The sequence below is a fragment of the Erpetoichthys calabaricus genome, chromosome 14 (genome assembly GCF_900747795.2).
Source record: "Erpetoichthys calabaricus chromosome 14, fErpCal1.3, whole genome shotgun sequence".
Taxonomy (NCBI): Eukaryota; Metazoa; Chordata; class Cladistia; order Polypteriformes; family Polypteridae; genus Erpetoichthys; species Erpetoichthys calabaricus.
The window spans coordinates 73,937,819-73,964,632 of NC_041407.2; the positions used below are offsets into that span (position 1 = coordinate 73,937,819).

General features: G+C 38.9%; 1 protein-coding gene across 3 annotated transcripts in view; it reads right to left on the reverse strand.

Moving 5' to 3' along the window:
- Nucleotides 1-216: 216 nt before the first annotated feature.
- sh3d21 (SH3 domain containing 21) overlaps nt 217-26,814 on the reverse strand; it is a 101,091-nt gene continuing 74,493 nt past the window's right edge. For all 3 annotated transcript variants that reach the window (XM_028819839.2, XM_051919093.1, XM_051919092.1), the window contains 5 exons: nt 23,400-23,506; nt 17,721-17,807; nt 15,401-15,585; nt 7,240-7,303; nt 217-1,468 (listed from right to left, as the gene is read on the reverse strand). In XM_028819839.2, the coding sequence (XP_028675672.1) occupies nt 1,427-1,468; nt 7,240-7,303; nt 15,401-15,585; nt 17,721-17,807; nt 23,400-23,506 (485 nt within the window). In that variant the 3' untranslated portion in view covers nt 217-1,426. The remainder of the gene's footprint in view (nt 1,469-7,239; nt 7,304-15,400; nt 15,586-17,720; nt 17,808-23,399; nt 23,507-26,814) is intronic.

A 26,814-nucleotide genomic window follows, 5' to 3' on the forward strand; every position in this document is an offset into this window, starting at 1 on the left:
CAGACTTGCTATGGCGGGCCTTACTGCTCACATAGTGAGCTTCCACCAGTTGGTGTAAAGAAACGATGCCCATGGATTTCATTTATAGCGATGACTCAAGACTTTTTTTATTTCCTAAGTATTTTTCACAACAGTTAGAAGCCCTGTTTCATTCAAAGACCATCCTAATATCCTTTAGAATAATAAAAAAAAAAAAAACAAGACAATATAAGGTACTGATGTGTCAACAGGTATTTTAATGAAGTATAAATACACAAAGCAGGGTGACAACACTAATTGAAGCAAAAGTCACTGTAAACTTGTAATTAACATTACTGCAAAATGTCACATTTTATAATGATAGTAAGCTTCAGCAGTAGAAAAATAGAATTGAAGAAGACAATACAAAAATAATATTATTTAGTTGATCACACGTTATGCTCTAGAGTGACTTTTACTTCACCTTGTGTCCATAGATAAAACATTTCTTTTCGATACAGTTATTCATCTAGTAAATGCTTAGTTCAGGTAGTGTGAGGCTGTGGGTTACATTTCTATACTAACGAAACGATGCCAGTGACACTTCTTAGAAACAGAAAAATGTGACAGAGGGTGTGCACAGCAATGTCAGAAAGCCCAGGGGACAGACGGGGACACTCGGCTGTAGCTCAAGAGGTGTGTGGCTTTCAGGCCTGCAGGGTCCAAGGCTGAAGGAGCTACTGTGTCTTCAAAGTTCCACATGGCTGCCCAGATTCTCAGGCTGGCAGTATGCCACAAGTCAATAGAAGCAAAGGTTAAAAAGCACAAACACATTGTAAAAATCAGACGAGTATGTGATTGCATGGTGAGGTAAAGTGTGAGACTTGTCAATAAATACTGTGTTAGTATCTCTGGTAAAATATTATAAATATATAAATGGTGAACAACCAAGCCGATCTGACACATGCCAGCTGCTGAAGCTTGACAGGCACAAAGACACCTGATGTTAATAAAACTGAAACTTTTTTGTTTTAATCAAAAATAGCATGTAAAATAAAAAAAATATTCTCAGAGAGGATGAGGCACCGACAATTTACAGTACCTTCAATGTAACATTATTTCAATACATAAATTACGTAATTTTATTGGGGTCCAAGGCACTAAAAGTAAAACATTGCATAACATAACATTCACCTACTGAATGGCCGTTTTTCTCCTGCTCAGAAGTAAGTGAAGGAAAATTAGTGGAGCATATCCTTGGGATTGGAGTAGGCTTGTTAACTCAGTTCAAGGTCTTAAACACCAACTGAAATCCTGCAGTGCATGCTGGAATACCTACACTATTACACGGAAAGGTCAGATTGGAGAATTCAAACATTATTGGCATTTTACACAAGAAATAGCAGCAGTCGTCGTCTGGTTCTCCTCAGTTTTTGGGTGCTTTCCTTTAACGTAATGGAGCATCTCATTAAGGTGTACCAGTTAGTTTTCTCAGCAATTCCACTTCCTCCTGCAGATAAAAAGAGAGACGTCAAGATCAGCATTTCCAGTCTAGCGCCTGTCTCCCCGCCCCCAACCGCCCCCCACCTTTTCCTGTTGAGCTCAAATGTAAGTTTTTTTCTTTCTCTGTGAGCTTAGGCAGAGCTCAGAACATGTCTTTTAAATTCTGCCTGCAGTTTCCCTGCCCCTTTTACCACACTGACTACTCGGAGATTGGCCACCAGTACTGCAGCTGGGAAATGAAACTGAAGGCCGCACCATAAGCAGACTGGAAATGACCACAACAGGGGAACGAGAATCCCTGAATGTGTGACATTTCACATCCTATTTGTGACCTTAAATGAGTTTCTGTCGCCGCCTGAAGACCAGAAGGTGGGCAAGTGACTCATCCAACAACTGAAACTACTGACCCCGAGCACCTCACAGGCTACAGTTTGAACAATGTTTGTAAGGTAGACAGTTGGGATTTGAAAGGTGGAGGACATGTTACTGTGCTGTGAAAAAATTAGCAGAAGAACAAAGAAGAATTGTAAGTAAGGTATGAGGGAAAGGGCTCTAGCGGGTGACTGCCATGGGGTCAGTGGAGGTCAGGTCTGAAAATCAACATCTCAACAGAAACTAAAATCAGTATGAGGGCACCTTACACACAAATGCATTTGAAAACCAATGTGGAAAGGAACAACAACAGAGAGTCTGATATTAGATATCTGATATCAGAGATAACTCTTGTGATATGTGGCCGGCCTTTCATTCCGGCCAATACCCCCAGGCCGCCAGGTGGAGCCTTCCCTGCAGCATGGACGTGCCCCGAGTTCCAGCAGGGACTCATGGACTATGTAGTTTTTATGCACAGCCCTGCTGGATGCCTTGGGGACCGCCAGGAGTCGCTGTAGGGAAGCTTGTGGACTCTTACATGCCCTATAACCCGGAAGGGCGTCATAATCCCATGACAGGAAGAAACAGCATGCTTCCGGGTTGAAGAAAAGGACTGTTTACCCTGACCCGGGAGGAATAAGGACTTGTGGAACAGGAACCACTTCCGGGTCAGGGGGTATAAAGGACCATGGGAAAACCCAGTACGCTGAGCTGAGCTGGGTGGAAGGGTGGCAACGCGTCTGGGAGAGGAGGATTGATTATTGTATTGATTATTGATTTATTTATATGAGTATTGGGGAGTGTAGGGTGCTTTGTGCACTGTTTTTAGATAAAATAAAGTCATATTGGACTTTTATCTGGTGTCTGACGTCTGATCAGAGGGTTCAAGGGGTGGCGGAGACCCCAAACTATCACACTCTGATATTATATACAGTGCACACAGAGCCCCAAACAGGGTTGAGCCTCTCACAGAAGCAGAAGAAACAAGAAAAGAAGCTGCGCTGGACGGGACACAGCCACTCATACTTGGTCAACTGAACATGCACATGCTGAGATGTGGCAAAGGCTAAACTAAACTCCACACACAGCAAACTTTTAGTTCCCTAAATTAGCTTCTTAAATATCATGACATTATTTATTTGTGGTAAATTAATTGATTTATAACTACATTAAGAAAAGGTTAATGTAGGCATGGACTCTGATAGTGTGGTGTACGCTGGCACCAATATGAGGCATTGGACTTAAAACCACAAAGATGCTGTTTTAATTTCCCATTTTGACTTACAGTGTGGTCATCAGCCTCCCCACTTAACTTAAGTGTATAAAATTAACATATAAACGATTGTGATACTGTATATAGTTAGCAAGTTGGTCACCTTGAGGGAAATAAGATATTATAGGAAGTTTTCACATTTTATTGTTGCACAATATTGTATAACAGTGGATTTCATTTTAACATTGATTAACAGAAAAAGACTCTTTAATGTCAAAGTGAAAACAGATCTCCACAAAGTGGTCTAAATTAAATACAAATATAAAATACAAAGTAATCAGTCATATAATTATTCACCCTCTTTCATATGATACACCTAAATGCTCACTGGTGCAGCCAGTTGGTTTTTAGAAGTCACGTGATTAATTCAGTGGAGATCACCTCTCTGGGGTTTCAGTTGACTGACTGTATTCTACAGTAAAGGCAGCTTATTTGAGATGCCCACCTTGTTCTGAGTCGGTATGGTGGTCTAACCTGCACAAAGAAGAGAAAAGAGAACTCCAAACAACTCCATGAAAAGTGAATGAAAAGCACAAGTCAGGGCATGGAGACAAGAAAATATCCAAGTCACCGAATAGCTGCTGGAGTCCAGTTACCTTAACCATTAAGAAATGGAAAGACGGCACAGCTGGAAATCTGTAGAGCTACACTGGGTGAGAATGGAGAGAAAATAAGTGTTGCCAGCTGCTTCACCAGTTACAGCTTTATGGAAAAGTGGCAAAGAGAAAGCCACTGTTAAAAACAAATGCACATGCCATTTTGGCTAGAATTTGCCGCAAGCCACAGAGGAGACTCTGAAGCCATCTGGAAGAAGGTTAAGCTTTTGGCCAGCCAGACTAAATGCTGTGTTTGAACACTGCACATTATCATACACACACCATCTCCACCATAATGCATATTGGTGGCAGCATCGTGCTGTGTGGATGCTTCACTGCAGCAGGCCCTGGATGGCAAAATGCAGGGAGATCCTGGTGCAGTCCACAAAAAATTGCACCCTGAAAGAAGATTTGTTTTCCAGTAAGATAACTACCCCATGCATAAAGCCAAAGTTACACAGGAATGGCTTAAAACTGCAATGTAAATGCCAAAGCGAAGTTGGATGGATAAGGAAAAAGAAGATCTAAAGCAAAAGGGCCTGAATGCAGAGGAGCTGCAGTACGGCGTTGTATAGAAAAGGTTGATCAAGCACATAGACCCCTGTGACAGATGGCCAGGGCCATTACCTGGCCGGGTGGATAGGTGAGATGTTAGAGAGCAGCCCCCCGGGTTGCTATAGCACCTTGGATCCCTACAGGGCATGCTGGGAGTTGTAGTTTGGAGCAGCCCAATTGGGCTCCGTGGGTGCCGCTGGGTCCTTGGAAGAACCACCCGGAAGAAGGTCGAGAAACACCTGGAGCACTTCCAGGTGCACTATAAAAGGAGCCGCCTCACCACCAATCAGGGAGCCAGAGTTGGGTAGAGGTGGACAAAGCTCGTGGGAGGAGGAGTTGAGAATTGAGAGGCAGAGAGGAAGAGACAAGGACTGTGATATATTTGGTGCTTCGTACTGTGCTGTAAAGTGGGGAGCAACAGAAAACGCTTTCCCATTGAAGAATAAAAGTTTGCTGTATTGAAATGCTGTCTCAGGCTGTCTGTGTCGGGTTTGGTGAGCGGTACGCCCCCTGGTAGTCCACACCCCACACAGAAGTGGGAAAAGATAAAGAGGAAGAAGACGGCAACATAATTTGGCTATGTAATGTACAGTAACAGAGATAAGGTGTTAAACCACAGCACTGAAAGTGGCGTCACAAGCCCATAATAAATAAGAATGATTGCTACCTTCTAGGTGACATGAACGTCCCATTAGCTGAAGGTAATTTGGTTTTCAGATGAAAGCATCAACTGAAGATCATGGGTTTAAACCAAAGAGGGAGCTGACTTACAGCGGCTATGGCACAAATGTGGTATAAGCAGTATGACAGCTCAAGGAAGAGTGCAGTGATGTTACACCAAGCGCTGTAGGCCAAGTCATTGACCAGGATGAGGTCACACACTCCGGTTCAATAGCAGTGGTGGGTGCAGCACATTTGATATTTGTGTGTATCCCACAGAGAGGCACTTCACATGACTTGTATTGGTACGAGTTAATGTAAGTGTATATACAGTTGTGTCTCGTGCCGTGCCACCGTTCTGATTTCCTAAATCTCCGCAGACTTTGGACACTGAATGTTCTCAGGTCTTTAAAAATAATCTAAAATTAGAAGAGGGGTGCTAGACTGAACAAATAATAATTTTCATTTTTTAATTCATCGAATGGGCGGCACGGTGGCGCAGTGGGTAGCGCTGCTGCCTCGCAATTGGGGACCTGGGTTCGCTTCCTGGGTCCTCCCTGCGTGGAGTTTGCATGTTCTCCCCGTGTCTGCGTGGGTTTCCTCCGGGAGCTCCGGTTTCCTCCCACAGTCCAAAGACATGCTGGTTAGGTTAGGTGGATTGGCGATTCTAAATTGGCCCTAGTGTGTGCTTGGTGTGGTTGTGTGTGTCCTGTGGTGGGTTGGCACCCTGCCTGGGATTGGTTCCTGCCTTGTGCCCTGTGTTGGCTGGGATTGGCTCCAGCAGACCCCCGTGGCCCTGTGTTCGGATTCAGCGGGTTGGAACATGGATGGATGAATTCATTGAATTAAAGTTATCTAACGGCAGGAGCATTCTTACTGTATTTTACAAGGAATTAAAAATTTGATTTTAGTGTCCTTCCAGTCCTATAAGGATAGACTGTGCTCCCTTGTAAACTGCACTGGATTAAGAGGGCTTCAAAATCTTATGAAATCAGTGGCACAACAAGTCTAGGAGTATAGTGATGAGCAAAACAGGCAAGTCTGTAACAAGTTCACATGCAGCCTTGCAAAACTGACACTAAAATTAATTTCTCATGCGAATTTGCAATTTCAAAAAGTGTAATTACTCATCAAAGTTTTTGAGCGAGGGTTAAAGGGTGCTTTTGAAAGTGGAAAACAAGCCTAAGCCTAAAGCCCCATTCACACTTTTGTGTTTAACTGTGTTCTTTTCGGCAGCTCTGTAATGAATGTAATACGTACCACAAATGTAAAATCAGTTTTATTTATGCCCCTCATTCACATATCAATATGTGTGCTGGCTGCACAGGGCAGAAGCAGAAATGTTGAGGAGTCTGAAAGCCTGGGGGTAAAGCTGTCACTAAACCTGACAGATCTGTCTTGGGTGCAGTAATATGTTTTTCTGGATGGCAAAAAGAACAAAGAACCTGTCAGAGAGATGAGAAGGGTCTTTGTAGACACAGCCTTTGGAGAATGTGCCCTCCAGAGTAGGGAGAGGCACCCCGATAATATTCTTCACTGACCTCATTATTCTCTGCAATGTTTTGTGACTGGACATGCTACAATTGTGTACCTGCCCATAGTGAAGTTGGTCAGATGGTCTCGATGGCGACTCTGCTAAACGTGGTGAGAATGGGAGATTGGTTAGCTATGTGCACACCAGAGAACTTGGCACTCTTTACGATCTTCACAATGGATCCATTAATGCAGACTGGGATGTGGTCAGGGTGTTTTTGTTTTGTTTATATTTTAGAAGTCAGTTCATTTTTTAGTCTTATCAATGTTGAGGAATAGGTTGTTGTCTATCCATCTAGTTTCTATATGCTGACTTGTAGTGAGTATATTGGGATGGTCCTACATTCTTTAAAGAACGAACGTCTGCCCTGAATGGGATGGTTTGCATCTTCTCTGCTTCATTTAAATGAGAGAAAGGAAACTTCAAGTCAAGCTTTTCAGCATCAGTCCAACAGCAATGACACTTTAAATCTGTACATTCCTAGTTTTCATTCAGACTGGCTTCTTTCCATTCATGCATTTTCTGAACCTCCTTTTACTATCCCAGCAGTATCAGGGTCAAGAGAGAACACACCTGTAGGCCAAACGTTAGTCCATCATTGGGCACACTTGTACACAAATGTACACATACTTTCAGAAAACCCACAAGGACACAAAGAGAATGTGTAAAGTTCACACAAAGACTGGACCAGGATTACTGAACCCAGCACTAAACTACTAAACACTCCACCACTGTGCTACCTGCTGGTACTTTTGCTTGTGTCAAAATAATTCATGGCAACAACTTACCTGCAGGGCTATCCGCTTCTGTCTTTCATCAAATATTTCATTTTTCAAGTCTTCAATATCTCTCCTGTAGGCAAATAAGACAAATGTAAACGACGCCACTCTGATCAATCAAGTATTCTTTTTTTATACAGCAAATGTGCACTCACAAGACATATTTAAAAAACGTTTATAATATATCAAATACAAAAACTGATTAATAATGTAACATTTCACCTATCCCTCTTTCTTTATCATAGATATGATTAGCCCCAGCTAGATCACCTGAATGAAGGTGTATGATGCTAAATGACCCAAAACATCTAATGATTGCAGGAACATCAATGATTATGTGTGCAGTAGTGGCAACAGATGCATTTGTACCCCGGAAAAATGGAGCAGGTGGAACAATGAAATTACATCTCCATCAGCAATAAAGTGCTGTTTATCTCCAGGAAAGAAAGGGATCCTTTTATCTCTAGAGAACTTTTTAACTCCAGGACAGGCCTGTTTTTCTCAAGAACATAACTGTTGAAAAAACTGTTGGCCAAGCGCCGGCTGACTGAAGGAGGAGCGAGCCCGGGCAGCGTCCGATGACGATGGTGTTTAAACTAATGAAAATCAAATCAATACCTCCTGAAGAACTCATCTTGACAAGAATAAGGTCTTCAGCAGAGCCCAGCTTATCAGCTACAGCATTAATCACCTCTTTCACAGTAGCCGCCACTGACACACGGATTGTGGTGTAGGTGTGATCGATGCAGTACACCTTAAAGAGAACTACAAGAACAGGGCACGAAGCGGAAGCGGAAGCAAAGCAGAAGCGGACAATGGCCGACAGTGAGGTGAATCGCATTGCAACTGTAGTCGAGGAACTCCAGGCACTCGATGAACAGATTCAGAATCTTCTGTCCAGACGAAGATACCTCAGAGATCTGAAGGCTCGGCTGTTGGATAAACCATCCTCGCCATCTGTTATCGGCGTAACATCAACCCCGCGTTGTGCCGCGCAAGTCACCTTCACCCCCGCGCCTCGTAGGAGCGACACCGATGATGACCTCGGTGTATTTCAGCTATGCAGGCGGGGGTTCAAGGCCAGAACACCTCCATCGGCACAGGCAAGCATCGTAACCCAGAACCGGTTTGACCCTCTAAGCGTCCCCAGTTCGCCTTCAGCTCCTGGTGATGTAATTGTGGTAGGTGATTCTATTGTTAGGAACCTCAATATCACTTGCCCTAATAGAAAATCTTTTGTTTCTTGTTTTCCCGGTGCTCGTGTCCGAGATGTGACGAGACGTGCACCGGCGATCTACAAGAACAGGGCAGTTGGAGCCATTGTTATACATGCTGGCGTAAACGACATAAGGCACCGACAGTCCGAGATCCTCAAGGCAGACTTCACTGCATTAATTAAAGACACAAAGGAGAGGACCCCATCGGCAAAGATATTCATCTCGGGTCCACTCCCTCTCGTCAGACGATCAAACGAGTATTACAGTCGTCTGCTTGGTTTAAACAACTGGCTGCAGGGCTTCTGCAAGAATCAAGACATCGGGTTCATTAACAACTGGGACCTCTTTTGGGAAAGACCGCGTTTCTTCAAGCGAGATGGCCTGCATCCGAACAGCTTCGGCGCCCGGGTCCTCTCCGAAAACATGTCGAAGGTAATTCGTTTATCTTGACTATCTATCTCTGCTTTTAACCCCTTCCGAAATGCCACTCCTGTGTTTGGTCATGATAATTGTTTAAAAAAATCTTCCATAAAAGTGCGCAACATAAATACTGTAATAACCAATCTTAATGCACATAGAAAATCTAGGCAATACGGCATAAACGCCAATAATTTAATTAAAGTTACTACTTTAGATGAACAATGTATTAAAACTGTAAAAACAGATCATAGATTAAATAAAAAATACACGCAGAGCGGCGCTAATAAAAATAACTTAATTCCTGTTCCCTATATCAATAACGCACATAGTATTCATCTCTGCTCCTCCGAAACATTGAATATGGCACTATTAAATATTAGAGCTTTAACTAACAAGACGTTTTTTATCAACGACATTATTAGTGAAAAAAAAAAAGATTTTATTGCACTAAGTGAAACGTGGCTTAGCTCAGATGGCGCAGCTGTTTTAATCGAATCTGCGCCTCCGGATTACAGTTTTACTCGTGCTGATCGCCAAGGAAAGAGAGGTGGAGGGCTAGCAAACATTTACTCTAGCAGGTTAAAATGTAAAAATATCAGTTTTGGTAAGTTCAAGTCTTTTGAGTATCTCGCCATTGTTATTCAGGGAGATTCTCACGTTCTAGTATTATCCGTGTATAGACCTCCTAAATTCAACGCGTCTTTCTTTGAGGAATTCTCTGACTTGATGTCAATCTTAATTACGAACTATGACGCACTCTTAATAGTCGGCGACTTTAATTTTCATGTAGATAATCAATGTGACCAAAAAGTAAAAGAATTTATGAACCTCCTGGACTCTTTTGATTTGAGACAGCTCGTTAATCAGCCTACACATAAAGCAGGTCATACGTTAGACTTAGTAATTACTAAAGGACTAAAAGTTGATATAAAGCAGGTCATTGATACGGGTCTTTCAGACCATTTTCTTCTACTTTTTAATATAGAAATAATGATAGAAAACACTCATGAGAAGCATATTGTTAAAAAACGCTTCTTTGACTCATCAGCAACTTTAAAACTTACAAACATTCTAACCAATCAGTCCGTTTATAGTGCCAACTATAATAGCGAGGAGAATGTAAATAGTAAGGTGGAAAGATTTAATACTAAAGTGAGGGCTGCTGTTGACATAGTTGCACCTGAAAAGACAGTTAAAAAATCTTCTAGCATTGTTATACCTTGGAAGACCCAAAGAGTGTCTGATTTAAAGAGAACATGCCGTAGAGCTGAGCGTAAATGGAGGAAAACTAAACTAACTATTGACTATGAAATATTAAAAGTTAAAATAACAGAATATAATAACACAGTCCGTCTTGAGAGGCGCTGCTATTTCTCTAAGATTATAAATAACAATGCTAGTAATCCCAGAGTCTTATTTTCGACAATTGATCATCTGTTAAACCCAGGTAACTCAAAGGAATGCCTCCTAAGTACTTCCAGTAAAACCTGTGAGGCTATCGCTGTATTTTTCAATCAAAAAATTAATGATATTAGAAATAACATAGTATATCTCCCCAACACTAAGGATCCCCCGAAACCCCAGTACTCCATAATAAATAAATTAGAGTCTTTCACTAGGATAGATTTACCTGATTTACATAAAATAATTTCTCAAATGAAACCATCCACCTGTGCCCTTGACCCAATACCAACAAATTTTTTCAAAGAAGTATCGGGTGTGCTTATTGATAATGTTCTTGACATAGTAAATTCGTCATTAGATACGGGGGTCTTCCCAGACTGTCTTAAGACTGCGGTAGTTAAACCCCTACTTAAGAAAAATAATCTCGACCCCTCTTCTCTTGAAAATTATAGACCCATCTCTAACCTGCCTTTCTTAAGTAAAATTCTAGAGAAGGCAGTCATTATGCAGTTAAATGAGCACCTCAATAAACATGCTATTCTTGATAAATTTCAGTCAGGTTTTAGAACAAATCACAGCACAGAAACTGCACTCGTTAAAGTAGTAAATGACTTGCGGGTAAATGCAGACAGAGGCCATTTATCTGTTCTCATCCTCTTAGATTTGAGTGCCGCATTTGACACTATTGATCATAATATTCTTAAGAATCGCCTTAGTCAATGGGTGGGCCTCTCTGGCAGGGTCTTAAACTGGTTTGAATCCTACCTGGCAGGGAGAAAATTCTTTGTTAGTTGTGGTAATTATAACTCAAAGACACATGATATTCTATATGGTGTTCCACAAGGCTCTATCCTGGGTCCGCTGCTCTTCTCAATCTACATGCTTCCATTAGGTCAGATTATCTCGGGACATAACGTGAGCTACCACAGCTATGCTGATGACACACAGCTGTATTTATCAATAGCACCTGATGACCCCAAATCTCTTGATTCGCTAACACAATGTCTAACCTGTATCTCAGAATGGATGAATAGTAACTTTCTCAAATTAAATAAAGAAAAAACCGAAATCTTAGTGATTGGCAATAATGGATACAATGAGGCTATTAGAAATAAACTGGATGCATTAGGATTAAAAGTCAAATCGGAGGTAAAAAGCTTAGGGGTAACCATTGATTGTAATCTGAATTTTAAATCGCATATTAATAAAATCACTAGGACAGCATTTTTTCACCTAAGGAACATAGCAAAAGTTAGACCTCTTATATCATCGAAAGATGCAGAGAAATTAGTTCATGCGTTTGTCTTTAGTCGGCTAGATTACTGTAATGCACTCCTCTCAGGACTACCCAAAAAAGACATCAATCGTTTGCAGTTAGTGCAGAATGCAGCTGCTAGAATCCTTACCAGGAAAAGAAAATCCGAACACATTTCTCCAGTTTTGATGTCACTACACTGGTTACCTGTGTCATTCAGAATTGACTTTAAAATTCTGCTTATGGTTTATAAAGCTTTAAATAATCTCGCCCCGTCTTATATATCGGAATGTCTGACACCTTATATTCCAAATCGCAACCTCAGATCCTCAACTGAGTGTCTCCTTAGAATTCCAAGAGCAAAACTTAAAAGAAGTGGTGAGGCGGCCTTCTGCTGTTATGCACCTAAAATCTGGAATAGCCTGCCAGTAGGAATTCGCCAGGCTAATACAGTGGAGCACTTTAAAAAACTACTGAAAACACATTACTTTAACATGGCCTTCTCATAACTTCACTGTAATTTAATCCTGACACTCTGTATATCCAATTCATTATAATAACTATTCATTCAAAATTTGTACTAACCCCTACTCTCTCTTCTGTTTTCTTTTCCGGTGTCCTATTGGTGGTGGCTGTGCCACCACCATCTACCCAAAGCACCATGATGTTCCAACAATGATGGATGGATTAAAAGCCAGAAGTCTGTATAACCATCAGCATCAAGTGACTCCGTGAGAACCCTAACTACAAAGAGAACTATTTCATTTATGTTAGGTAGAATGCCCAAAGGGGACTGGGCGGTCTCGTGGCCTGGAACCCCTACAGATTTTATTTTTTTCTCCAGCCTTCTGGAGTTTTTTTTTGTTTTTTCTGTCCACCCTGGCCATCGGACCTTACTCCTTTCTATGTTAACTAATGTTGTCTTATTTTAATTTCTTATTTGTCTTTTATTCTTCTTTTCTTCATTATGTAAAGCACTTTGAGCTACTTTTTGTATGAAAATGTGCTATATAAATAAATGTTGTTGTTGTTGAAAGACTTCCACCAAATGGACATTCAATCAATTTGATGCCTTCATAGATCATTGAAATCAGTTTAAGAATTTCTATGGCATGTGTAAGATCATAAGTGGTGCGTTTCGTCATACATTAATGCTAATGTTATGGTGAATGTTTAGTGGCTATTTTCAGAAGAGTATGTTTCTGTTATTGTATCTCTGAAAATCTTATGTATATTATTGAAGAAGACCTCAGGTATGTTTTCTTGGGTAAAGCTTTAGGTTTTATGAGATGCAAAGGGTCGGTCCATTTCCCCTCTGTTTGAATTGCTCAGAGGAAACAGAACTGGTGTTAACTCTTTGGAAGATTTGATAGCAACATAGTTTCGTGTCTGGATGATCTTTCATCTCGGACTAACTTTAGTTTCTCAATGGATATTCTATGCATTTCTAGAATTTTGCATTTGCTATCAATAAATTGTTATTTAATGTACTGATTATTTGCCTGCTTTCATTGTAATTAATGCTGACTGCTGGAACTCAGCCTCTTCAAATTTGCTAAGTATTATATTTTAATAGTTAGGCTTTGAATGAAATATAACACAAGTTAAGTTAAGCTGCCTGGTTTTTGAGGTTTTAACCTGAAACACACGCTAAGAAAGTGTGCTTAGCCTCTGGGGTTGCATATGAAATATTATTTATGTAACACATGCTAAGAGAGCTACTTATCCGCTGAGGTTTTGTTATAAAGCAAACAAAGTAATATAGTGCTTAACCTCTGAGGTTACAGTTACAGTTAAAAAGGCTTGTTAGTCACAGTCATGCTACTTTCTAGGGGATTATGACTTAAATCTTTGTAAACAACAGTGACTCAAACTAACTCAGACGTTACAGTAACTTATAACTAATTCCTATCATAAAGATGAAATTGGTCTTTTCGACTAAAAGCAATAAATAGGGGTTAGAGAAATGGTCCACACTCAATCTGTCACTGGTTAAGGGATGTAAGGCTGTAGAGAAACTGGGTGAGTTGAAACTTAACATCTGTCTAAACTCATGACCAGGGAAAAATGATTACAATATAATATAAATTAAAAAAGGTCCTTTCATTTAGGAGGAAATTAAATTTTGTGAAGAAAAAACAGACAATGACCAAGCTGGGAATTGAACCCAGTATCCGGTGTTATGTTTTGGCATTAAGTGGATTTGCTACTTATATTTATTTTGAGCTATTAAAATATTTCTCAGGGTCTTTGTTATTTTTGCTAATGCTTGGAAGTATAACATATTCAAATTTAATATTATTTGATAATAATACATTTATGTTTTGGTTTGCAACCCACCGCAACAGAGTGTGGTTTTGGAAGCTGCCTGTAATTATGTCATTGTGTGATGCCAAAAATCAGTAAACCTCGCTGAAAAAATGTTTTATTATCTTAGATATTTTTTCTCTTCATTTGTTGTGAAATTTCTTTAAGGTTCACTTTCAAGGAACATTACCCTACATGTCTACACCAGCCAAGCGGACATGTTTACTTTCTGTCGATTGATATTTGGGCTTCAGTTTTTACACATAGCCAGCAACATGGAAATTGAATAATTTATTATTCTTCGGTTATATTCTTGAATAACATCACACTTGTTTTGTTATTCCTTTTGTGAAAGTATTTGTTTGATATTTGGACTTCCGTCTTCACTCATTATACACTTCACGTCAGCATTTTATCATTATTACTATAACATGAAAAAAGTTTGTGTTTTAGCTATGTGTTCAACATTTCTTGCCTCACATTTCCAGTCATCCTACACTTACACAGATTGTTTAAGACACAGAACACACATGAAATGTATGTGTTCCAAATAAGAACATATTATTTACCCTGTACAATTCCAAACATTTCACTCCCAGATAAACAGACTTGAGCTATGAGAATTTTGCATCTGACTTGACTTGGCAGGCTGCTTGCTGCTTTTGCTGATCGACATATTTGCAACACAAAGACGCTGATGAGGAGGTGCGAGGAAATTTAAAGTGGCTCTGCATTACAAATATTTTCGTAGGCTTTAAGGATTCTAGTGTTAAGAATGTTATGCTATGTTATCGGCTGATGCTCAGTAGAATGTCAAACTGCTTATAAAAACTTTGAACCTCCAAGAATAATTTATAGGAGAAACCATATCTTTATGAAAAAATATTTAGTTTGCTAAGACATTTTACCAAAGTTCTGATATAAATATCCTTTAATTTTCTGGTGTTATGATACACGTTATTTTTGTGCATTTTATTTCATTTTGTTCTTTTATATGTGTCGTGATTGACAGGTCACATGACAGTTATTTGTCGTATTCATGATGTTATTGGATACTCCAGTTAAAATATACCTTCAGTGCAAGTAGAAAGTATTCTTCAGTTCAATAAAAAACAAATCTGTTAGTGATAGTTTTCCTTTTGGGTAGGCCAAGTGCTAGGTTTGCTTCTTGTTTTTCCTCTCTTTTGATTTTAATTTTTTGATTTTGCCTTAATGCTTTGTTTACTTGCTTTATACTGATCCCCTGGTTCATATCCGTTAGCCTGCCTCTTACTACAATTCTGGTTAAGGTTATTATCTCCAGGTCTTTTTATTTATTCACAATAATTTTTGAAGACTCTGCCTCATATCATGAGAAAATAATAATTTAAAGGCAGCAAAAGAATAAAATAATACATTTTAAAACCAACAGCAAATGCAAGGCAACTTAAAATTGTAGTACTGAAATAAACCAAAAATGGTTTTGGAAATACAGCTGAAGATCACCTTTTAATACTAAATTCCATTACAAAGAGTTTAAACTGTAACAATGACTTACTGAATAAAACTATGAGGAAAACAAACTTACAGATACTGGTTCCTGAGCAAATCCATCCCCAAGCTGAGTTCCTCGATCTCTTTCTTGAGCTTCTCTAGACAGATGGTCTCCTCTCCCTTTACTCTCGTGTCCAGTGGGGTAGTTAGTATTGGAAGCTGGCAGGTACTGTGGTTGTTCTTTGGTACTGTTGCTATAGGTAACACCTTTTCTGCAGCCTATTTTAAGAAAGAAATTGCAAATTGATTACTCAATCAAGAAGTGTGAACTTGCATCTGCTGCTGGTAACCTAATGGCTTAGACCAGGGGTAGGCAACGTCGGTCCTGGAGTGCCACAGTATGTGCAGGTTTTTGTTCCAACCCAGTTCCTTAACGAGAACTCAATTATTGCTGATGAAGCACATATTGCTTAAGTGACATTTTAATGCTTCATTTTAGTGGTCTCGCTTGTTAAGGTTCTCCAACCTTAATTGCTTATTTCAATCTTAAACTGCTGCATTCAGTGTTTTAATTGCTCCTTATTAGCAATAAGATGTAAAACAGGGGTAGGCAATGTCGGTCCTGGCTACAGGTTTTCATTCAACCCAATTGCTTAATTAGAAACCAATCATTGCCAATCTCAGACCTTATTTAATTTTATGGCTTGTTAGTCTGTGCAATGTAAGGCTCTTATATCGTAGATTTTTTTTCCTTTCCAAGGATATCATCCAAATGATTTGAAGCCTAAAACAGATCATTTTCAGTCTGTCACATTTTTCTATTAAGTGTTTTATTAAATCAAACCGTGCATGATGAACACACACAGATGTAATTGGAAAAAAGCTAGCTGGAGAACTGCTGGCTGCTTTGTCTTTTACATCTTATTGCTAATAAGGAGCAATTAAAACAATGAATGCAGCAGTTTAAGATTGAAATAAGCAATTAAGGTTGGAGAACCTTAACAAGCGAGACCACTAAAATGAAGCATTAAAATGTCACTTAAGCAATATGTGCTTCATCAGCAATAATTGAGTTCTCGTTAAGGAACTGGGTTGGAACAAAAACCTGCACATACTGTGGCACTCCAGGACCGACGTTGCCTACCCCTGGCTTAGACAACCAATAAGCAGGCAGAAGGCCTATGGCTATGAGGCAGCCTCAGTATGTCAAATTTACCATAAGTACTATACATTTGATATTCGGCATATACTAGACTATATTTTAAACTATGTGAAATATAAAGAAAAGCTTACTGTCAATAAACATTAAATGGCATTTTGAACCCACATAATATATGCCCCAAAATAACTTCTTCAATCCTTTTTTTAATCAAACATATTTATGAAAGTATAAACCTTACTGGCTTTACAGTAAATACAGTGAAGACTCTGCTGCACTTTACGTAACACAGATTGTGGAGTGTAGTGGCTCCTCCTTCCTGGTACATACAGTAGTTAGTAGAGGAGGTTTTTAAAAACAAGATGGTAACCAAGTCAATACCTTTCTAGCTGTACTCTGTTTCAGGATTTGTTTTGCCATCAAGTGTGTATATTAAGCAAATTTCATTTTCCCCTTTGAGGGTAGAGACTAAAGGAACTGGGTGAACTAACCACCGTCTAACAGCACATTCAAACTTCAGTGGACTGTCAATAATACAGTAGGATGCATTTAATGCAGTAAGGAAGTGGGTGGCATCCAGCTCCCACCAACTCATGTATTTAGTTAGCTATTGTCAGATATGTGCGCCTGGAGATCACTTCATTGGCTTTGCTGAGGTAAGCTATACCAGTCCGGTACAAGAGGGGGCACTGACACTAACGACAGGTATATCTTTTTTTTTTTTTTTTTTTTTTTAATAGCTGCAGTTCCAAGAAGGCAGTCAAAGAGGACACCTAGCCCTGTGTATGGTGCCCACAGCTGGGCCCACCCTTCCACTCTGGACACCTTAAAAATAGATAGTCCATGGAAGGTGGCATCTCATTTCTAACCGAGGATAGAGCTCCTTGAGCTGACTTGTGCCCAATGCACCATTTCTGTTGTTTTGGTTGAGCTGATTAAATGGAGTTGCCTGGTTGGTGCCCCAACACTCTCTTTTGTTTGCTCTGGTCTTCACACTATTTAAAATCTGAAATAATCTTAGAATATACCTAATAGATCAAAAAATAATCTGTGTCCATTTCTTCATGCAGTAATTTTAGTCCATCTCCAGGTTGTTTACATTGAATTTAAAATCTGAACATTTATGTCACTGACAGCTAAGACCAATTTGTTATCATTGTCAGTTAAAGATGATGATTTGCATCTTTTGTATAAAAGGGTGAAGATCTGTTGTGAAGGTACAATACCATACTGATGACTGACTCTAAGAAAGTACCTTTGGTAGACCTGGTTTTCCACCGGATGGCTCGTTATCTTCAGTTTTTTCATTTATTTCAACTTCTTTCTTAGCACAATCTTGAATCTACAATTCAACAATATTATTAGACAGATAGACAGACAGGAAGGAAGACAGACAGACAGACTACAGACAAACATATATGGGTGGGTAGGCAGGTAGTTAGGTAGGTCTTTTGGTTAGAATTCAAACCACAGTAGTGCAAGATCAGTTTTCATACCTGAATAGTTATGTGAAACATTCCATAGTCAAACTTACACAAGTTGCCACTCTAAATAACAGATGATTCACCCTCTAGACTCATTGGGCAAGCATTTGTCTTAAATGATCTAAAACTTGAACAAATCGATGTTTCTTTGAATGTAACAGAGCTCAGCTTTTTCTGAATTTGGCAAGAATGTACTAATAAGCCTGCCGGGTCACTAATGAGACTTTTATTCACATAGCTCTCCAAGCTGAGATAGGGTAAGGTTTAAATTACTGATTATTGTTTAGTACTTCTTAACTGTCTTTTGAAGATGTTATGTGATTTTATTTTTAATGAGATTGTGATCTTTAAGCTAAAAAAAACCAGAACTGGTCCACAATGGACTTCCCTGGATGAATAAATGTTAACCAAATCTACCATATAATAAAACACTACTGTGTTTGTGTCTGATCACTTTGAGCAATCTGATTGGTCAGTTTGGCTTTGGTCACTCAGTAGTAGGGATGATGACATGATACTTTAGGGGTGCAAAGATCAATTCCTGACATTTTTTTCTTATATTTACAAAAAAAGAAGTTACAATGGAGCCTTTCAATGACAACAAAAATGAATACAGTAACTTACCAACTTTGTATTGCTAAATATTAATAAGGCACAACCCAAGTGGCTGTCAAAGATGGGAAGTTTACACAAGAAAACGAATGATGTTTTCACAGTGGGTATTGAGGGTCCGTCTAATGGTGGCAATCGAAAATCATACAGAAGGCGAGCAAGATGTCTTGAAATTACAGAGCCTGAGAATCAGGCTTTATGGGAACATGATTGAGAGGGAAACCTCCAGGTCAGAGAGATTGAAACACACAAGGATACCTAGGAAAGGCCTAGAAAGAATGCTGAAGGTACACGTAAGGTATGAGAGGTTGAGATACACTGATACCAAGGAGCAGGAGAAATGTTTACAGATACACTTAGAGCAAGAGAGGTTGACACACACAAGGATACTGTGACAAGGTTCAAGGCCAGCTGTTACAAGAGAGAGAGAGAGAGAGAGAGGGGTGGTTAGGAGCACGCACTAATACAGCGCATTGCCGCATCCACCACACGTCAAACCAACTCAGGATCCAGAGTAGGACCCGAGTGCAGCCATGCAACAGGTGATACCGCAGCACCACACTAGTTCAGAAGGGTGGAACACTGGGAGGTTTTTTATTGTGGCTGGAGTGCCAATTCTGCCACCAACACCCAAATTTTTCCCTGCAGGTTGGAGGGCCTACATGCATGGATGGATGGATGCTGATTAACGTCATACCCAGGACGGAGCAATTACAGGTTAAGGGCCTTGCTCAAGGGCCCAACAGAGCAGAGTCCCTTTTGGCATTTGCGGGATTCAAACCGGCAACCTTCTGATTACCAGTGCAGATCCCTAGCCTCAGAGCCACCACTCCGCCCACAAGAGGTTACAAGAAGTGGGCATATATCATACTGAGCCAGTGTTTACACAGGCCAGGTACAAGTGGCTGTATCAAAACTTGAGACAAGAGACGATGTGAAGGGGATGAGTAAAGTAACAGTGACACAAGAAACACAGTGTATAGAGGGGTCCTGTAGAGTTAGGTGTAGAATGAGGCGTATTGGGTAGGGGATATGGCAACAGTAGGTTTTAGTGTCATTACATACAGTATATTATACATAATGTATTTGAAAGTATAGTTATATAAAGAAAATAAATGGAGAATTATTTACATTTTATACTATTTAAATTAAGCTTTTTAAAAGTTTGTTAACTAAATTAAATTATTCCTGTTAATTGTTTAAAAATGTAATTATATTTACTGTACAACAATTACCACATTATTAAAATTATTTTACTTGCATATCAATCATATCATATCAAATATTTTTAAATTTATTCTACTGCCTGTCTTTGACAGGTAAGTTTAGTTAGTCATATATAAAGACAAGGATGTATAACAGCGCATTTTTCTACAAAGACCCCACAGCCTTCACCTGATCTACAAGATGAAAAGTGAACTCCTGTATTGAAGGTGGACAAGAGCAATGAAATGATTAAGTTAATCAAAAAGTGTACTGAACTCCTGAAGAATACGGAGATAGTGGCATTTTCTAAAACCAGGTTTACACTTATTCATGCAAACCACCTTATTAATTTAAATAACACATACAGTAGGTTCACAATTTAGACCGTACCTCATTTTTGTTTCTTTAGTTCGTTCACCATTTAAACATAAACAAACACATAAAAGAAATCTTTGCATATTAAGCAGTCTTTAAATAAACTGCAAAGTTCAATGCAATCTATGAAGAGGGATTTTATGCAATTGTGGACGTGCAAACATTAATGAAACTTACCTAGAAGAGTTCAAAATGTGGCTAAGAACATACCATACATTACAATGGGGCTGCTTATGTAGAGAAAGAGGCGAACTAAAAAAGACTTTTAAATCCTGAATGAAAGAAGGGAAGTTGATGGCAGCTGTTTCTTTAAAATAGACTGTCTGAAGCGAGCTTGTAAATATAGTAGAACAGGAAACATGTTAAAAATAGATTTGATGTTGACTATACTGAACTTTAGAGTACACGTAAATATGTACACACCACACAGAAATTTCCAACGGTATAATTAAAAGCAGCACATGGAAGGACTTTAAATGACAAACCAGATCATTTTCTGTAAACGTCTGGAGCTCTAAATGGTCTGTTCTCCCTAAAATGACTTACATTTTTTGAAAGCATTACAAAGCAAGTGCATGTGATGTACTGGGAAAGTATCTACAAATTTTAGAGATGATACCAGTTTTAAAAAGGCTGCAATCCAGTTATTTGCATTTCACATTATCACTTGCCACTAAGACAAACTTTTAACATTATATTTAAAAATTCTTTCTAGACTCTGAATCTTACTAAGGTCCAATATCTACATCTGTGCTGAGGTTTTCCATGGACCGGACCGCCATGTCTAATAATCCTAAATAAAGATAAGGTTATGCGTACAGTGTATACCATATGATGGGTTTAAAACGAGCAAGAAGATACATGAAAAGCCATCATTAACATAAACGATCAGCTAAGTAGGTGACACAAGCAGGATTCACAGCACTATAAATGACTGTTCCAGTTAAAACCATCCATCCATTTTTGAAATTTCATTTTGAAACTTTTCAGAGTGAAAGGAACAACAAGCAGAATGTAGGAGCCCAGTGTGGGCATAATGTCCTCCATAACTCGCATACAAACCCACAGCAGACTAGTTTACAAACGCCAGATAACTGACAGTAACAACATGCGCTTTATTTAGGGAATGTAACCAGAGAAAATAAAAAAAGAAATTAAAAAAAAAAAAAAAATACAGCCACCTGGCAACAATGCTATCCATTTAGAAAATTCACGAAACAGTCAAATGAAATGAAGAATACAGTCATGCTCACATACTGTTATCCAACTTAGCTGATTTCAAATAGAGATTTACCTGATTCCTCTTCTGAAGATATGCATTCATCAATTCCATTATTAAAACTGAGAAGATTACATAAGAAGTCTGACAGACAAGAGGACCATTCAGTTCGTCGTCATTTGACCAGCCAAGTTTAAAAGCTGCCAAGGCTTCTCCTTCAGCTACGTGACTCAGTAGTTCTTCCAAATTCCCCGACTCCCTATTGTGAAGCGACACATTTCAGTTTCATCAGTATGTGAATTAACTGAAATAATTCTGTCTGCTCGATGACTCTGAGAATTTTTAAGATGTTGATTCGGTTGCTATTCTGCTTTCCTGCTCAAGACTAACGAGTTTTAATTCCCGTAGTGCATTAAAGTATGACAGGCTCTTTAATTTGGCGACACACCTACACAGATTGAAGAGATGTTATGTTTTTTGTGTTTCATGGTAACCAGTGATCAGTTCCAGAGGTATTTAAAAAGTAGTATATCATTATTACGGCTCTAATGAAAACTTTCAAATACATATTAAAACACCCCAAAGACCAAGCACTTCTGATTCCCTATTACTTCCAACCGATCACTAAAATGTTAGTGAAAATGTAAATGAAGTGTTCAGCAGCTTACGAATATGGCACTACTATGACTTCTGCTGCTCCTCATTATCACACTAATGGGGCTCTGGTTCGGCTGCTGACCTGTCAACAAGTCTCTGTAAAGTGTATATATTCCAGGCCATTGAAAGTTGTTTACTTTTATTATTTGTTTTTTGCTTATCCTGTTGTCACATATTTCTGTCAAGACAGGGTGGGTCATGAATTTTGTGACAAACAGATTCCAACCATATGTGCTTATTTCCTGTTAAACATTGACTTTCACTTTAAATAGTTTCCAGGCTTTCGACCTTTAGTAGTTTTATTTTTTATTTGGTTTTGGGAGGATTGCTTGGAGAGTAGTGGTTTAACATCCATCCATTTTCCAACCCGCTGAATCCGAACACAGGGTCACGGGGGTCTGCTGGAGCCAATCCCAGCCAACACAGGGCACAAGGCAGGAACCAATCCTGGGCAGGGTGCCAACCCACCGCAGGATACACACAAACACACCCACACACCAAGCACACACTAGGGCCAATTTAGAATCGCCAATCCACCTAACCTGCATGTCTTTGGACTGTGGGAGGAAACCGGAGCGACCGGAGGAAACCCACGCAGACACGGGGAGAACATGCAAACTCCACGCAGGGAGGACCGTGGTTTAACATAAACAGATCAATTTAAGAAGGCTGGGTGGACTTGAATCTTTGGATTTGGATAATACACCAATATCAAGCAAAGCTTTTTTAAATTATATTATTCAATCAGAAGGGACATATTTTATGTAGAGATCCATGGTGCTTCATACCCATATTGACTCTAAACAGTCTTGGAGGAAGGTGAGCACACATGAGCAATGCAAACAGGCAACTAACATGAGCCATAGTATAGTTATTGAACAAGATCACAGGACAACTAACCATTTCTGTAACTTGCTTGCTCCACAGGAAACAAGAATCTGTCCTGGCGGAATAAGGAGCAAGACAGTAACAAACAATGAACAATGGATGGTGTGAAAGTCCATTATAGGGCATAATCATGCATTCACATTCACTTGCATAAGCCAATTTAAAGTTACTCATAAGCCAGCCACATGTTTTTTTGGATGTGTAAACCCTGAAGAAAACTCATGCAGACTCCATACAAATGGCAACCAGGCTGGAATTTGAGCCAGCAGCAATAATCTTCATACCAATGTCCTGCCCTTGTGATCAACGTGATTTTCATGGGTGTGAATAATCGCTCACATGCCTGTAATGAACTGGTAAGCTTGAAAACAGTACATCAAAAAGCCTGGATGGAGTTAATATAAACAGAAAGAAGGAATAAAAAAACAAGTGTACAAGAACAGGTGTCAGCTCATCTAATACATGACCCCTATTTAGCAATTAGTATTCTTACTTTTGTACACGTATTGGGTGTTGGAGGTCTTCTTCCTTGAGGTTTAGCACGGTTTGCAGTGGGATGACTCAGTTTCTCGGAGGTCACATGAATTCCATCAAACTCATCTGCATTAAAATGAAAAGGAGGGAAAATGTTTGTCATTCTTGAATTGTTGCTTTCAAAATGCCAGTAAAAGGAAAGAAAACCTGTTATACAAGTTTAACCTCCTACACAGTTTTTCAAAACACTGAGTTGAAATGGAAGTAGAGTGAAGTGAGAGCCAATGGTTTTAATCATCTTAACCTGTGGCACAATGAAGATAAGCTAACTCTCCAAAAACAGAAACAACCTTATGTGTGATTTGATATGGATCTGAACAGATCTACCAGACATCCAGAACTTCCTCTAGAAGCTACAATTAGACCTTGACAGACATCTTCCTATCCACTTTATTTTAGTATAGTCTTTAGGTGAAGAAGATGACAAAGTGAAAAACAGGATTTTAGAGATTTTTTTCTAAATTTGTTAAAAAATAAAATAACTGAAATATCAGATTGATGCAAGAAACCAGACCCTTTGCTATGACACTTGCAATCCGTCTCAGGTGCATCCCTTCTATTAGGCACCACTGAGATATTTCTACGCCTTGTTTGTAGTCCACCTGTGGTAAATTTATCCTGAATAGGAAAGGCCATAGAAGGTCTCACAGTTGACAATGTGTATGAGAGCAAAAACCAAGCTATGGGGGCAAATGATTGCTTGTAGAGTTTAGAGACAAGATTGTGTCAAGGTGCAGATCTGGAGAAGACTACACAAAATTCCTGTAGCACTGAAGTAGGGCTGCCAACACTCTTTCTCTGGAAATGAGGACATTTGGGTCGAAAAATGAGGACTTTTGAGAACGCCTTTCCCTATGTTGCCATCATACATCTTTATACTGTCTTTTTTTTAAATATATACACCTTTAGTAACAGTTTATCACTATTATTATGATTATGATATTATTATGGCAAACTAATTAGCCCATTAAATATTTTGAATATGTCAAGCGTGTTAAATTAACAGATTTCATTACTTCCATTCTTATTTGGATAGCTTAACTGTCGTAAACCTGTAAAAATGATACACATGGTAAATTCACTTCTAGTAAAATAAAAATAATGTTACTGTTTTCAATTTAGTATACTGTATTTGCATTTATCTACATTCTTTTATATTTTTCCACTGAAGCTATTTTTCTCAGTAAATCTGATACAATCTAATAAAACAAGGATATGTGTTATTCAAGTAGTCTATGAACTTGCACTTTCTTTTCTGGTATAATGGGTATTTCTGAATTTATGTAAATGAAAGAATTATGAAAATATTAAATTACTAAAGAAGTGACTTATTACTTGATCAACTAATATCTAAAAATATATTGCATTTATATGACAGAATAAATGTGTGATTTTTTTTAATTAACTGAACCTTTAATAGTTGACTCATTCATTTGCAATTATAAATCCATTTCGGAACAATAGGTGGTAATAACAATATTTTCCATTAAAATACAGTATTACAAAGCAGTACTTACTTGTACTTAAATACGATGGACTGTACCTGGATGTATGAAAGTTCTTGTTTAACTAAGCAGCTGACAGAAGAATCGAAAATAAGATCTTGCATAGAAAACGTGAAATTGTAATTCGATTTTGAATAAATTCACTTAGTTACGGTGAATTAGGATTACAAATAATTAAAGAAAGGAACAACATTTATAATGAACTGTCTACTCACCAAGAAGATAAAGCTGAATTCAAAAGATGAAGTGAAAAAGCCAAGCTGGACAAACATTGACTATTCTTGTCAATATCAACGTTGTTTATAATCGGAACTGACGTAAAGATTCTAGGAAAAACTACTTCCGCAAATACTGATTGGCGTACGGCTTTCAAATTTTACCAATGATAAGGATATGGAGATTTTCAAAATTTAGGAGTCAAAATTCTGGACAGTCTTTCAAAATTTTATGTATTCCTCCTGGACAGACCATGGCGTGTTAAAAATGAGGACATGTCCAGGAAAATGAGGACGGTTGGAACAGCCAAGATTCTTCCTAGAGCTGGTGGCTCTTGGTAACAGAGGTAACCAAGAACCCAATGGTCAAACTGGCTGAGCTACAGAGGACCTCTGTGGATATGGGAGAAACTTTCTGAAGAACAACCATTACTGCAACATGCTACCAATCAGAGCCTATTACAGCCAGTGGCCAGATGGAAGTCTCTCCTCAGTAAGAGAAGCCTAGTTATATTTTGCAAAGCCACCTAAAGGACTCCCAGAGTGTAAGAAACATGAGTCTCTGGTCGGCTGAAACCAAGATTAGTGTTATGTTTGGGGTAAACCAGGAACTGCTCATCACCTGCGCAATACCATTCCAGTGGTGAAACATGGTGGTGGCAGAATCATGATGTGAAGTTGTTTTTCAGTGGCAGGGACAGAGACTCTAGTGTACAGTAGGTCAAGGGAAGGCTGAACAGAGAGAAATACAATGATAATCTTAAAGAAAATCTGCGCCAGAGCACTCAGATTGGGTTCACCACCCAACAGGACAATGACACTAAGCAAAGACAACACAGGAATGGCTTAGGGACAAATCTGAGAATGTCCTTGTGTTGCCAAGGCAGATCTTGGACTTAAACCCAATTGAACATATCTAGAAAGACCTCAAAATAGCTGTCCATGGACGGTCTCCATCCAACCTGACAGACAGCAGGAAATCCCCAAATCCAGGTGTGTGAAGCTTGTTGTGCAAACCCAAGAGGACTCCAGGCTGGAATCACTGCCAAAGGGGCTTCAACAAAGTACCGAGTAAAGGGTCAGAATACTTGTGTCAATATGATATTTCAGTTTTTTAATTTTAAATTATTTTACCAAAAATTTATAAAATCCTGTTTAAGCTGTCATTCTGGAGAACTGAGTGTTGCTTGATGTGAGAAAAAAATGAATTTTTAGCACAAGGCTTCAACACAGCAAAATGTGTAAAAAAAGTGAATGGATCTGAAAACCTTCTGCATCCAGTGTAAATACAGTACAGGGTGCATATGTATATAATTACAGTAGAACACATGCATATATACTATAATAACACACATACCTAATATTAAATCAAGGAAGACAAACAAATACTGCACAGAGTACATATGCATGCAATACAACCCAGAATACTCAGACTTACAGCAGAGAGCACACACTGTATACTAATATAGCACAGGGCACATGCACACTACAACTGCAGCAAAAAAAAAACAAATCCTTAAAAAATCCAATTCTTCCTACTTCTCATATCTTTAAAATGCATTTATGTATCAAAACAATGTAAATAATAAAAAAAGTGGTTTTGTACTTTTCTGGAAATCAGTGGCTTCACAGTGCATGCTACCAGTTCATTTAC